This window comes from Diceros bicornis, chromosome 28 (genome assembly GCF_020826845.1).
Source record: "Diceros bicornis minor isolate mBicDic1 chromosome 28, mDicBic1.mat.cur, whole genome shotgun sequence".
Lineage (NCBI taxonomy): Eukaryota > Metazoa > Chordata > Mammalia > Perissodactyla > Rhinocerotidae > Diceros > Diceros bicornis.
The window spans coordinates 19,927,636-19,941,645 of record NC_080767.1 but is presented as its reverse complement, the minus strand read 5'-3'; the positions used below and the strand labels follow the sequence as shown (position 1 = coordinate 19,941,645).

At 38.5% G+C, this 14,010-nt stretch overlaps 1 protein-coding gene across 4 annotated transcripts in view; it reads left to right on the top strand.

Annotated features, from left to right (window-relative positions):
• Positions 1-14,010, top strand: part of ECPAS (Ecm29 proteasome adaptor and scaffold) — a 94,341-nt gene that overhangs the window by 36,570 nt on the left and 43,761 nt on the right. For all 4 annotated transcript variants that reach the window (XM_058523762.1, XM_058523761.1, XM_058523760.1 and 1 more), the window contains 8 exons: positions 1,524-1,605; positions 5,168-5,287; positions 8,060-8,145; positions 8,381-8,459; positions 10,276-10,325; positions 11,369-11,435; positions 11,527-11,649; positions 13,569-13,672. In XM_058523762.1, the coding sequence (XP_058379745.1) occupies positions 1,524-1,605; positions 5,168-5,287; positions 8,060-8,145; positions 8,381-8,459; positions 10,276-10,325; positions 11,369-11,435; positions 11,527-11,649; positions 13,569-13,672 (711 nt within the window). The remainder of the gene's footprint in view (positions 1-1,523; positions 1,606-5,167; positions 5,288-8,059; positions 8,146-8,380; positions 8,460-10,275; positions 10,326-11,368; positions 11,436-11,526; positions 11,650-13,568; positions 13,673-14,010) is intronic.

Sequence of the window (14,010 nt, the reverse complement as noted above, 5' to 3'; positions counted from 1 at the left end):
TGGTACTTAAGTATTCTAATTAGTTTTGGTTTTGTCTATTAAAACAAGTATATGCATTTTTCCATAAAAACAATCTAACGTTGTTAAGAGGTAAAAAGTGAGTTGACAGCAATATGTAGATATTATCCCATTTTGTTAAAGAAAAATCCCAAAGTATCTCTTCAAGTGATGCATCTATTTATTGATCTGTTTCTTTATCTACCTACCTGCATACGCATCCACCTATTTTATATGCATAGGAAAGAAGTCTAGAAAAAGATAGACCAAAGTTAGTAGTTACTAAAAAGGAATAGAGAGGGATATGGTGCAGAGTATAAGGAATTTTATTTTCTATATTATTTGTTTCTGAATTTTCACAACAAATGTAATCAGAAAACTGAAACTAGAACGATGGCAAGAGGAAAAGTAGAAGACACAGTGAGATTTATCCTTATTTGTTAACCACTATTAAGTTTTCAGTTTGTGTGTGTGTGTGTGGTTTGTGTGTTTTGTCAAAAATCTGCAAACCTGTAGTATTTATAGAAGGGAACAAAGGTGGAGCTTGAGGGTTAGTTAGTAGCAATGAGCTGAGGAAAGATGTAGGTGAATAATAACTAAAATGGAATTGTAGAACGTCTTTGAGGATAGTGGAATTGCAGATATCCAAAGAGCTAGGTTGATAAGCGACGAATGAAGAGATGGATTAGAAAAACAGTCAAAGTAGCATGGTAAATTGTGTTTGCACAAATACGTCATAGCTTGAAAGCAGAGCCAGTGTCAAACGGCAGAGAGAAGATAGAGTGATTAAATCTCACTAATCAAGTGAAATACGGGATTGCATTATTACTGGATTTATAAAATTATAGGATGGGGGCTGCTGCAGAGGGTGGGTGCCAGTCACCAATCACGGTATATTCTAATTCATATCATTGTGGGGCCGAAGCAGGGTCAGGTCTTAGTGACTAATGGCAGCATGACTGCTCTGTAGAATTAGGAGCAGAAGCTGCACGAGTGTGCTGGTAGATAAGGAAGAGGGGGATGCTAGGAATCATAGTGACACAATAGCAGAGAAATGCGAAGGGCTGCAGACTGCCTAGGGATGTGGCTTTAATGGGTAAAATTTTTTTTGTCACTTACCCTTTCACTTTTGAATTTTGAAGCGGGTGAGCAGGAGAATCATGCCTCGGAGCTCTTTGAACAAGTGTAGTATAGCTCTGCTCTGTTGGAACTGCTCCTTGGCATTGGCCCTGAGAGTGGAATACAGGCCAGTTTTCTTGTGTGGTACCAAATTGGGCCATTGGGTACAATGATGTATTGAATCAAGGTGGGATAAATGACTTTTATTGTTTTTCTATTTAAAAACTAACTTTGATAGAAGTTAATCCCTTTCTTTTCTTTCTCTTGTACAATATCATTTGCCCATTTCATTTGTGTGTTTCTAACATTTTCCTTTGGTAACAAATATTGGGGCTATGATATTTGAAGTCACTGAAGTGGGAGAAAAAAATAATAATTTTAACAAGCTCTATGGAAACCTTCTGCAGCTTGATTGACTGGAATAATCCTGCCATCGTTAATAAGATGTACAAAGTATACCTTGGAGATATACCACTGAAGACAAAAGAGGTATGTTGTTTTGGTTTATTCTCACATCACTATCAAAAGCATTTTGTTGACATGAGCTCTCTCTATATTTGAACATTTTCTCCTGGTTATTTTGATTTAAGCTGAACATGCTATAGGAAATAGTTTTAAACCATGCTATTTTAGGCAGATTAAAATCTCCTGGTAACTTAGTTTACCCACTTGGGTGTTCTCAATCAGGTACTTAAATAATGATGATACGTTGTCTAGATTAAGGATCAGCAAAGCTTTTCTGTAAATATTTTAGGCTTTGCTCGCCATGTGGTTCTGAGGCTGCAACTACTCAACTCTGCCATAACATGAAAGCAGCCATAGGTAACACGTAACTGGATGAGCGTGGCTGTGTGCCAGTAAAACTTTATGGATACTGAAATTTGAATTTCATATGATTTTCATGTCCTATGAAATATTATTCTTTTGCTTTTTTTTTTCTTTTTGGTGAGGAAGATTAGCCCTGAGCTAACATCCGTTGCCAATCCTTGTCTTTTTGCTGAGGAAGATTGGCCCTGAGCTAACATCTGTGCCCATCTTCCTCTGCTTTACATGGGATGCCGCCACAGGATGGCTTGACAAGTGGTGTGTCGTTCTGCGCCCGGGGTCCAAACCTGTGAACCCTGGGCCGCCGCTGAAGCGGAGTGCACGAACTTAACTGCTTCGCTACTGGGCCGGCCCCTTATTCTTTTGATTTTTAAAAAATCATTTGAAAATGTAAACTATTCTTAACTCACAGGCCTTACCAAGACAGATGGTGGGCCAGATTTGGTCCGTGAGCTATAGTTTGTTGACTCTGTTCTAGAATCTAGAACAATAAGGCTATAGTTTGTTGACCCTGGCCTACAATCTAGAACAATAGGGCTGTAGTTTGTTGATCCTGGTCTAGAATTTAGAAAAAGAGATGGGTTCTTCTGAAGCCTTGAAGTAAGATGTTTGCTTAAGGGGCTGGCCCGGTGGCATAGTGGTTAAGTGCGTGTGCTCTGCTGTGGGATTCGGATCTCGGTTTGCACCAATGCACCGCTGGTCAAGCCATGCTGTGGCGGCGTCCCATATAAAGTGGAGGAAGATGGGCACAGATGTTAGCCCAGGGCCAGTCTTCCTCAGCAAAAAGCGGAGGATTGGGAGATGTTAGCTCAGGGCTGATCTCCGCCCCCCCCCCCCCAAAAAAGATGTTTGCTTAATAATGTAAGTTGTATTTAGTTCACTGTGTTTAAAAATGTTACAAGTTCAAATCCAGACATACAAAGACGTTTGCTTGCTTGCTTGCTTTTTAAACCATAAATAGTTGTTTTAAAAATGACATTAGCTCCAGTTAGATTAGAGTGAATGTGATATAGCAGAAAGAGCAGTGAATGGGAATTGGGACCCCCTGGATTTTAGTCCTGAATGGCTGCGCGTAAATGGACTGGGGAGGAGAGGTTTGGCTATTCACGGAACTTCTCTAGGCCTCGTGTTCTTCATGTAGAAGATGAAGGGTTGGATTAGAGTAGTGGTTCTCAGAGTGTGCTCCATGGACCCTGGTTGGCTCACAGACTTTTAGAGGTACATGAAGGCAAGAAATTATTTGCTTTTTTTACTGTGTTGATATTTGCGCCAATGGAGCAAGCGGTGCCGTGCTGTGACTGCTGGGGTCCTAGCGCAGATCAAAGCTGTGCCCCTAAATAAAACCAGCAGTCATTCTCTTCTTCTCTGTCAGCACTCGTGGTAAAAATAAAAACGAGAGAGAGAGAATACAACTCAGCTTTACTTAAGAATATCCTTGATGAAGCAGTAAAAATTATTTTACCTGAAGGGTATACAGGAAAACTATGGTTATTGAGATGGGTATTTGGCAAATATTTTCTCTAAAATGAAAAAAATGAGACTTCAAGAAAAACAATGATTTATTGGCAATGATAAAAGTCGAGCTTTCAAGCAAGAATTAGAATTTTGGGAAACTCGTATTCATAACAATGAGCTGGACAGCTTGTCAGTACTTACAGACTTTTCTGATGAGATTGGTGGTGATATCAACGTGTGATTTTTTTTTTTTTGGTTGCTTTATAACGAAATGTTTGCTTAACTCAGTGAGCCAAAATTTTCCAAATGACCAGTGATGTTACAGAAGCATACAGGGGTAAGGAAGCTGTTCAGCCTGCAAGATAGACCAGTGGAATTTAGTATAACAGAGTTTGCAAAAGTTCACTGATACGGTTTCAAATTCAAATGGCAGCTAACCTTTAAGAAACTGTTGTTGGGCCGGCCCCGTGGTTTAGCGGTTAAGTGCGTGCGCTGCGCTGCTGGCAGCCCGGATTCAGAACCTGGGCACGCACCGATGCACCGCTTCTCTGGCCATGCTGAGGCCGCGTCCCACATACAGCAACTAGAAGGATGTGCAGCTATGACATACAACTATCTACTGGGGCTTTGGGGGAAAAAAAAATAAATAAAATTAAATATATAAAAAAAAATAAATAAAAAGGAGCTATTGTTCATCAAGTTTCAGTGTAGTGTCAAAGCATATCCACAATTACCTGAAAAGGCTAAAGTCATCTCCACTTTTCCAACTGTGTATCTGTGTGAAGGTGGGTTTTTTTCACGTGCTTTAACTGGAACAACACATTGAATGCAGAAGAAGATATAAGAATCCAGCTTTCTGGGGCTGGCCCCATGGTGTAGTGATTAAGTTCTGCGTGCTCTGCTTCAGCGGCCTGGGTTCTCGGGTTGGGATCCTGGGTGCGGACCTACACCACTTGTCAGCCATACTGTGGCGGCAACCCACATACCAAATAGAGGAAGATTGGCACAGATGTTAGCTCAGGGCTAATTTTACTCAAGCAAAAAAAAGAGGAAGATTTGGCAACAGATGTAGGTCTGGGCAAATCTTCCTCACCAAAAAAAAATCCAGCTCTCTTCTATTAAGGTGGACATGGAAGAGATTTACAGAAAATGTAAAACAATGCTTCTCTCTCAGTACAGTTTTTTGTTTTGGAAAATATATTTTTCTTAAACATATGTTATTTATGAAAATATGTAATGGGTTTATTAATATTATTTTTAAGTGAAGATGTAAACATTTCTCTGTTTTAATTTATTTTTTTAAAATTATTTATTTATTTATTTTTTGTGAAGAAGATCAGCCCTGAACTAACATCTGCCAGTCCTCCTCTTTTTTTTTTTTTTTTTTTGCTGAGGAAGACTGGCCCTGGGCTAACGTCCGTGCCCATCTTCCTCTACTTTATATGGGACGCCGCCACAGCATGGCTTGACAAGCGGTGCGTCTGTGCGTGCCCGGGATCCGAACTGGCGAACCCCGGGCCGCTGCAGCGGAGAGCGCGCACTTAACCGCTTGCGCCACCGGGCCGACCCCTGTTTTCATTTCTAATATGTAAATATTGATAGATGTTCCAATATAAACAAAAACTCTTTGGAGTCTTCAGTAATTTTTAAGAGTGTAAAGGGATCTTGAAAGAAAAGTTTGAGAGACCACTGATTTAGATGATCTCTCGTGACTTTTTCAGTTCAAAACAATTTTGAAATTCTGAGTTATAATCAAACGTGTTTTCAACAGGGAGCAGTTCTGAAGCCAGAGCTGAAAAGGGACCCAGTCAGTACGAGGGTCAAGTTAAAGATTGTCCCCCACCTTCTTCGTTCTAAACAAGCTGCGGAAACATTCCCAGCTAACATTCAGGTAATTCGTTCTTTCCGGAGAAAAATAGCCTGTTGACAACTTTTATGTCTAATTCAAGAAGAACTGCATTAATGAATATTCAGGAGGTAGGTCGATGTGTATAACAAGATTAATGAGATTCTGTCTTTTTTTTTTATTTCAAGTTTAGCTGCAGAAATGATTTAAAAATTTTTGTCATAGGATATATACTGTATGTGATTCCCATTCACTCTAAATGTATGGTGATAATCCCTTTCAAACCAGTGTTTTTCTGAGTGGCTTTTCTCCAAAAATGGTACCACCAGAAACTTGGTCACCGAGATGGAAAAATGAGTCATCCTTAACTGAAACCCCACACAAAGGCAGTGGCTGAATCCTCTTGATTCTGCCTTCCTAGTGTCTTCATCTCCCTCTGCCTAATGCTAATATTAATTGAGACTGTCACTTCTGTTTGGGTTACCACAGCAGTCTTCTGCATTGTTTCCCTGCCTCTAGTCTTGCCCACAGCCAGTCTGTTTTCTGTGCTGCCACTAGAGTTGATTTTGCAGTTGGAAATCCTTGTCCTCTCTGTCGGTGTGGAATATGAGCCCCTCTGCAAAAGCCCTTGCCTGTTATCCAAGTGATGACCAGCTCCACTCTGGAGGCAGAGAGATTTGAGTATAATTTTGTCATTAATTATTTGCTTTTGATCTTAAATAAGCCTCAGAGTTTTTTCTGTTTTTCTTTTAAAAATTTTTAAAAAATTCTGTAAAATGGGTGTAATAATAGCAGCTGCCTGATAGCAATGTCGTAAAGACTGAATGGGATAACAGAGAGTTTAGAGCACAGTAGCTAGTACTCATTCAGTTACGAAGTTCTCAGTAAATGGTGAAAAGTTAGTGGTTTTCTTCCCTTCTGGTCTTGTATCTCACCACCCCCTTGCCTTGTACCTTATCCTCCAGCAGAGAAAGATTGTTGCTCTTTAAATATGCTCTTTTAGTGGCTCTGTGTCTTCACTCATGATGCTCCCTCTGCCTGGCACAGCTCCCCTCCCCCTTTTAGCCTGGTAAACATCTACTCATGTTTCAGGATTTGCTCGGGAGTGCCACCTCCTGTCTGAAATGTTCCCGTTTCCTGCCTCTCTCTTCAGTCCCAAAGTGAGAACACTCTCTTTTGTGGTCATGTACAGTGGACATAGGCTTCTGTCTCAGCATCTCTCCCTCTTAAGGCTTATTTGTTTAAGTGGCTGCTTCCTCCTTCTAGATAATAAACTCTTATTCCCAGTATCTGGCACTGTAATATTTGATTAATTTCAAGTACTCTGTTCTGTGTCTCATAAACATAAAATTATACAGAGCTTCCCTTTCACTTTCTAAGCACTGTTTCCCAGACAGTGTCTTGATAATTTTGGTTTGGAAAATTTGGTTGTAGTAACACTGCATCACATAAGCAGCTAGAATTTTGTGACAAAATATTCATAGATATTCTGTAGGTGTACATTTTATTTGTAGTTATTTATGTTTGTAAAATAAGTCCAGCTAAAATTTTGCATATTCAAAGACACACTCATTGTCTGTCCCCCATAAACATTCTTTCTTTTTTTCTATTCCCATTTCTAATAATGGCATATTGTTCTCCTGTATAGTTGGCCCTCACCCCTTCTTCTCCACCTGTCTGTCAATCACAGAATCCTTGAAAATATCATTCAGATGAGCCTCCTCTTTCCTGATACCAATACCTTTAACTAGGCACACGTCATCTCACCTTGATTATGAATGTATGAGAGCACCCAGCACAATTCTTCTTATATAACGTGCACCATGAATTTTATTTTTTCTTACAAAACGTTAATGTTCTAATTAATCCTTTTGCTTTTATTATTTTACCATATTATTCTATATAATATAGCATTATCGGATAAATTTTCTTAAAAAAAAATCTTTTCCAAATAATGTAGCACTTGACTGTATGTTGTCCTTTATCATTTCCAATGTATGTACATTTTTGACTCCTCAACAAGATCGAGTGCCTTGCTAGCAATGCCTGTCTTTATTTTTGTATCTCATACTCCCTTGCGTAGTGTTGATTATACAGCCGGTGCTCAGTACTGTTCTGCGTCCAGTCACATGTTAGGGTTAAGGAAGATCAGGCTACTGCTAGCGGTTTTAGGAACCAGTATATGGTGATTTTTTTTTTAAGCGTAAGACCAAATTACCATAAAAAGTAGGAATTTGAGAAGTTTAGATTTCTTTGCTGTTGATGTTTAATATTTGAACCTTCTGGATGCGGCACGGGACTCATCTGCATGATCTTTTGGCTTTCCAGTCATGTCATTTCTAGACATGACTACACTGTACGTAGAGCACCTATACCCCGACCGTACACTTGCAGAATGCTTTAATTTTGATGTTTTCCGTGAAGGTTTTGTTATAATTTGTTCTGAATGACTACATGTAATTAAGAAACCTAATTCCCCCAGAGTGATCTTACCTGCTAACGTCCCCTGTGCCATGTGGAGTGGCAGAGTGGTGACCCACTGCAGCGTGAACTCTATGTTGCTTCCTAGTGGTAGACCCACAAGTTTTGCAGACTCGCGAGATCAACCACTGTGTTTGTTACTCCACAGACTATTGATTGGAGCTACTGGTTGGCTTCCTAAGTTGGTCAGCTAAAATGTTTGTGTTAAAAAGAACGGCATTAATTTTGAAGGACGAGGTGTAGTGCAGAAGGTCTGCTGTTGAATCCTGGTTAATATTTGAAAATAGTAAACTGCTGTTGTTAATTGATGTTCTTAACATTGTTCCTTTCTCATAGGTGGTGTATGATGGACTTTTTGGTACAAATACAAATTCAAAATTAAGAACATTATCCCTGCAATTTGTGCATCACATTTGTTTAACGTAAGTTTTTTGAACTATTTGACTGTAAAGTTTTCAAGCTATCGGAGTGATCAAATGATTCAAGTATATCTTACCTAGAAAGAAATCATGTTTGCTCATCTTTAAAAAAATTTCAGATTTTAATAGATTATTTTAACTTATTTCAGTTATGTCTCTGATTACTTGAATTATCTGAAATGATATGTAATTACGAGATTCTTATCTTGCTTTGTGTATGTGTGCTATTTTTTTAAAGTTGTCCAGAAATCAAGATTAAGCCATTAGGTCCAATGCTTTTGAATGGCCTCACCAAGCTAATCAATGAATATAAAGAAGTAAGTGACTTGTCTTTTAAATTTTGTTAATGTTTTATATTTTAAAGTATTTTTTGATATAAACCTTTCTGGTCTACATGTTGGTTTAGTTAGTTACAATTTGCTATTGTTACATCATTTCTGAACGTTTTTACTTAAAGTGGTGCAAATTTCAGAAATTACTGCCATCTTGTGCTTTTTTTTTGGAAATAAGTGTTAAAAAGTGATATGAATCTTGAGAGGTCTTATCACTTCTTTAAACAACATTTTTTTCAAGCAGATGCATTTTATTCTACTTTTAGGCGCTGTGAAAAAATGGAATGAAAAGAATTAATTAAATTTTATTATTTTTTTCCATAAGGGTCTATTTGAATCTGCTTATATTGAGAAACAGTGTTAATTCTTAGGGGCTGAGATTTTACTGATTCAAAATTCTGTCAAAACATGCATTCAGTAAATTTTTGATTCCTTAAGCTAAGTGGGACGATTCCTCGGATTGTAGATTTTTGCATCTTGTTTGTCCTTGCTGTATCACTCTCACCATCTCCAGTATATCAGGGGAATTTGCTAAAAAAAGTAAGATTTCAAGAATTTAGTTAGCATTATTTTCCTAAGTCTTAGCTAAACATGAATGCATGTTTGCAGTAGTATAGTGATCAAGATTTTGCCATTTGGAGTTAGAATTGAGTTTGAATCCTAGTTTTGTTCTTTGGTGAGTAACTTAAGTTCTTTGGACCTCTGTTCTTTATTAGAAAAATGAAAATAACAATACCACTTCATTGGATTATTGTGAAGATTAAATGAGATAATACACAAATTGTTCAGTACAATGAAGGCACATTAGTCAATATTATCATCAGTGAAAAGCTGTTCATTCGTTGTGCAGCTGTGCTTGGGGGGCAGTGTTAGGTCTGGCTCTCCTATCTTCCTCTCCTATTGCATGGTGCTTGCATGGTTGTTAATGTCTAGGGAACCTTTCAGATTATTTTTATGGCACAGACAGTCAGATGCTTTGGATGGTTCCTAGAAATAAAAATGCTTTGGAGCTTTTAGGGAGAATCTGTGTATTTAAAAATAGGTTAGAGAGGCCAGATAAACCACAGGGCCCTAACCTCCTTACCTCCAGATGACACCTGCATGTCTTCCCAACAGATGAATCTGTGAGTGGCCATCTAGGTGTGGAAGAATGAATCCTGTGTTAAATGTATAAACTTCAACTCACAGAAGTGTTACTTTGTTCTGAGTGATCACTCAGGCCATTGGTTTTCATAAAACCATGTAAAATGCTATGTGTTTGAGGAGGGAACCTCACTAACTCACTTGATGACTATGATCCCTTTAATTTTTTATAGTGGACAATAGGAGAGGAAGCTGTTCATTATAGTGCAGTTTTTAGAGAATCTTTCCCCAGCTTACCTTGCCTGGATGCTAGTCTGTCAGACCAGTGGTGAATTTTCTAGTAAGTTAAGCTGCTTTCCTAGTGTGTTGAAGATGAATTTTGGTGTTTGCAGGTTACATAGTGTTGAAAATATCCTGAACTTAGCACCAGCTAAGAGGACCTTTTCATGTGTGACCACTGCATTTTCCTTTTGGAGTCAGTTGGGGATGCAAGGTTCTGTTTTGTTTTTCCTTTTAGTGGTGTGATGAATTCTGGGTTTGGATCTTGTTTGCTTGTTTGTCTTGTTCAGATGCTAATATCATGGACTTTAGGCAGAGAGGGGCCAGGTTAAACAAGGAGTGAAATAATGCATGTAATTGCAGCAAAAAGGTTTTGCCGTTTACTGTGTTTTTTGTTTTGTCTGTTTTTTGTTCTTTTTTTTTTTTTCTTAATTTCAAGGACCCTAAGCTACTGTCAATGGCATATTCAGCTGTTGGAAAACTCTCCAGGTGAGTAAACTCTTTTTCAGTGAGAGATATCCTCTTGGTAAACTAAGAAAAATTATGTGGCATTAAATAAAGGATGGAGAATAAATGTGTTGTGATTCTGAAAGGAAATGTGTTTAACGGCCATAGGTTGTTTAGAAATGTCTTCCTCATAGAAGGAAAATGATGTGCTTTTTTAAAAATTTACATTTGAAGATCAGTTACCATATTAAATGGTAGTTTTGAAATGAGATTTTGAACTGGATTGTGTCATCGTGGGTTACATTTTCTTGTACCCTAGAGACATTTGATTGACCGTAGTGTTCTTGTTGCTGCTTATGACTAGTCTTTATAATCCCAATAAACAAGGTTTTTCTAGTGATTCTCTTTTCTAGTAGTGTTATATTATGATTCTGAGTGGCCCTGTTTCCAAAGATGGGTTTTTTTTCTCTTCTCCTTAGTATGATTTCCTCCTTCTAGTTCCTCCTGCTTTCTTCTTCCTTCACTATATTTCAAAGCAGGGAGCTAGGGGTGCGGCATCCTCAGTGGCACCGTGTGCTGCTTCCGCCTGGCGCAGGTTCCGTGTTGGCCTGTGTAGACTAGGTCTTGCTCTTCTGGACTGTGCGGGGAAAGGAGCTCTGGGACTCAGAAAAAAAGCCATCTCGCATCAGCTGATACAGCGTAGGATTGTCAGCAGACCTGTCCCTTGTCTGTTGGCATGAAGTAACAAAGCCCCTTATCACAAGAGCTTTTAGTTTAAATAGCAATTTGGTCTTCATTATCTATTTTCTTTATATTAAAATCAGAAATGTTAACTGAATGCATGGACTATTATAAAGGGACTATCTGGATGGTATGTATATTAATCAAGGGTTACTGGGATTAGAGAGTTGAGGAATTCAGTATTTACTTTTGAAAATATTTGGCTCTTTGGGGAGGTAATCTAATGATGCTGACATTGTCTTCAGAGATGAAAATGCAAGTTCAGGAAAATTTGTGTTTAGTTTAATTTTCTTGCGTCTCATGGAAGTTTGTGATAGTGACGATGGTCTTGTATTCTCTTACAGTCGAATGCCACATTTATTCACTAAGGATATAGCTCTTGTGCAGCAGCTCTTTGAAGCCCTGTGTAAGGTAGGGAAACATCAGGCAAGGTTATGCTTTCTGTTTGGGTGTTCACCTGGAAACCCAACAGAGAGGGAAACACTGTTTATCCTCTTTATAGGAAGAGCCTGAGACTCGACTTGCTATTCAGGAAGCGTTATCTATGATGGTTGGAGCTTACAGTACTTTGGAAGGAGCGCAGCGAACTCTCATGGAGGCACTTGTGGCTTCGTACTTAATAAAGGTGTGTCCAACTATGGGAACTACAGTGGCTGGTAGTATATACAGTTTACGTTTTTAAGAACCAAATTTGAATTACTTTTCTCCTTAACTATCTTGATATTTAAGAGGAATATTTGCTTTCCTTTGGACTGTGATTTATGATCTATTTTTAATTCTTCATGATGGAAATCTGATTTTAGAGGAGGAGTGGTGATATTCACGGATGCTTTGTGTTTAAAGCCTTCCGTGTTGGAAAACTGTTCTTAATGTCATGTCCTCCAAAAGTTGGAAGTGTTTTGTCTTAACTGGTAGCTGGACACTGCGGTCCATTGGAGTGGAATTTTGTAGGTAAGACTGGGGGAGAAAAGCAGAAGGAAAGAAAGATTTTTTTTTTTGCGTGAGGAGATCAGCCCTGAGCTAACATCCATGCTGATCCTCCTCTTTTTGCTGAGGAAGACTGGCCCTGAGCTAACATCTGGCCGATCTTCCTGCACTTGATGTGGGACGCCGCCACAGCATGGCCTGACATGCAGTGCGTGGGTGCGCGCCTGGGATCTGAACTTGGGCCGCCAGCAGTGGATCGCACGCACTTAACTGCTACGCCACGGGGCCGGCCCCAAGAAAGACAGATTTTATATATCAAAATGCATCTGTAGGAATTAAGCCAGTACTGTCATACAGTCTCTTCTTCCTTCCAGTCCTCTTGATTTGGTTGTCATAGAAGTTTGTAGGAGAATTTTGAATATCTATAGATATATATACATGCATACTATATAATATAAATGAAAAATAATATATATTTGCCATAGTCGGTTCTTTGTCCTCCATTTCTAGGAATAGAAAGAGAGGGATAGTAGAAGAGGGAATGATGTCAAAAAGTATTGGTGAGATTAATATAACTTGCGTCCTACTGAAATTTGACTGGCATACTTAATACATTTATATTGAGAGAATTACTGAGGCTTCAGAAAGGTGTCTGATTTCTGTTGAAATATGACAAGATTATTATGTGCACTCAGAAAACTTACTGCAGTCAAGTGTTGCATAATGCATGTGGATACTGGTTATACTCATGCAGATCAACTCATGTAACGTTATTACCAAACCAAAGCTAATTTATATTCTTTTTTTCAGACTATATTTAAGGCAGTCAGACTCGAGGCTAAATCATATGGCCTAGTCCTTAATATCGTTGCTGTTTATTGTGGCTCAAGGAGGGCTAAAGAGCAAGAATACCAGAATGAGTGGGACAGTATATATCTCTTACTCTCTCTCATCTCACTTATGTTGTGACTGGAGGAATGACCTAGGGGGAAGGTACATGAGAATAAGCTTTAGCATCGGTAGATTCTACAGCTGCTTTTCTGGTTGAACTTTGTATTTGTAGATTATTAATCTCTTTAAGTTAAATATGTGCTTTAAATTTTGCTTTGGAGTCAGTTTTAACTTGAGAGCTAATCTGAAAAAGTTGGAGGTATTTTGTTTCAGATTTGTAGGGATTCCAGGTAAGCTCCGTTTGTGTTCTCTGCAAAATACCTGAATTTCACTCATGTGACTGAGAGTTGGGTAAGCAGGCGTGGTGGCCAGAAACTGTCACATTGACCTTGGTCCGAAGGTTGGGCTGAGATGTGCGTGTACAGAGAGGTTCTCTGGCTATGGTCTTTGTGGGTTTTCCTGCTTTACTTGGAGGGTCCTCTTAGATCGTAAAAGTACTTTTAAGTCTTATCACTGTCCAGAAGACTTTTAAACAACATAATTAAAGATCTTGAACAAATGATTTGTCTTGATTTTCTTTATTTAGACACACATTTATTGAAATAGCAGCTTAAATTTTGATTGTTTACAATTAAGATGACTTGACTGGCATGAATTGTTGGTAAATTAATTCTTTTTTTTTTTGTTTGTTTGTTTTTAATCTGTGTGCATTTTTGTGTCAAATAGCCTGAAGTTCAAGTTCGACAGGTGGCTGTGAAATTTGCCAGCACGGTGTTTCCCTCAGATCATATACCTTCCAGATATTTGCTCTTACTAGCTGCAGGAGATCCGTAAGTTTCAAAGGTGTTAATTTGAATTTGGGTTCATTTTAAATTTATTTGAAAATTACTAAAATTTATGCTGTTTGCAGTGGTGGTCTAGGGAATTTAGAAGCAATTTATTAGAGTTGCAATATGATCCTTGATATGATCTAGATCTGTAGTCATAGGCTGGCCTGTTTTTTCCTGTGGGTAAAATTCAAAGATGCAAGCCACATGACTCTCCAAATCTCATGAAATTTCCAAAAAGAAGTAATTTCTTATAATGTATTTTATGACTCTTTGCTTAGATAGCCAACAACATATTGAAGACAGTTTCTCAGAACCCCAACTGCCAAATAAAATTGCTG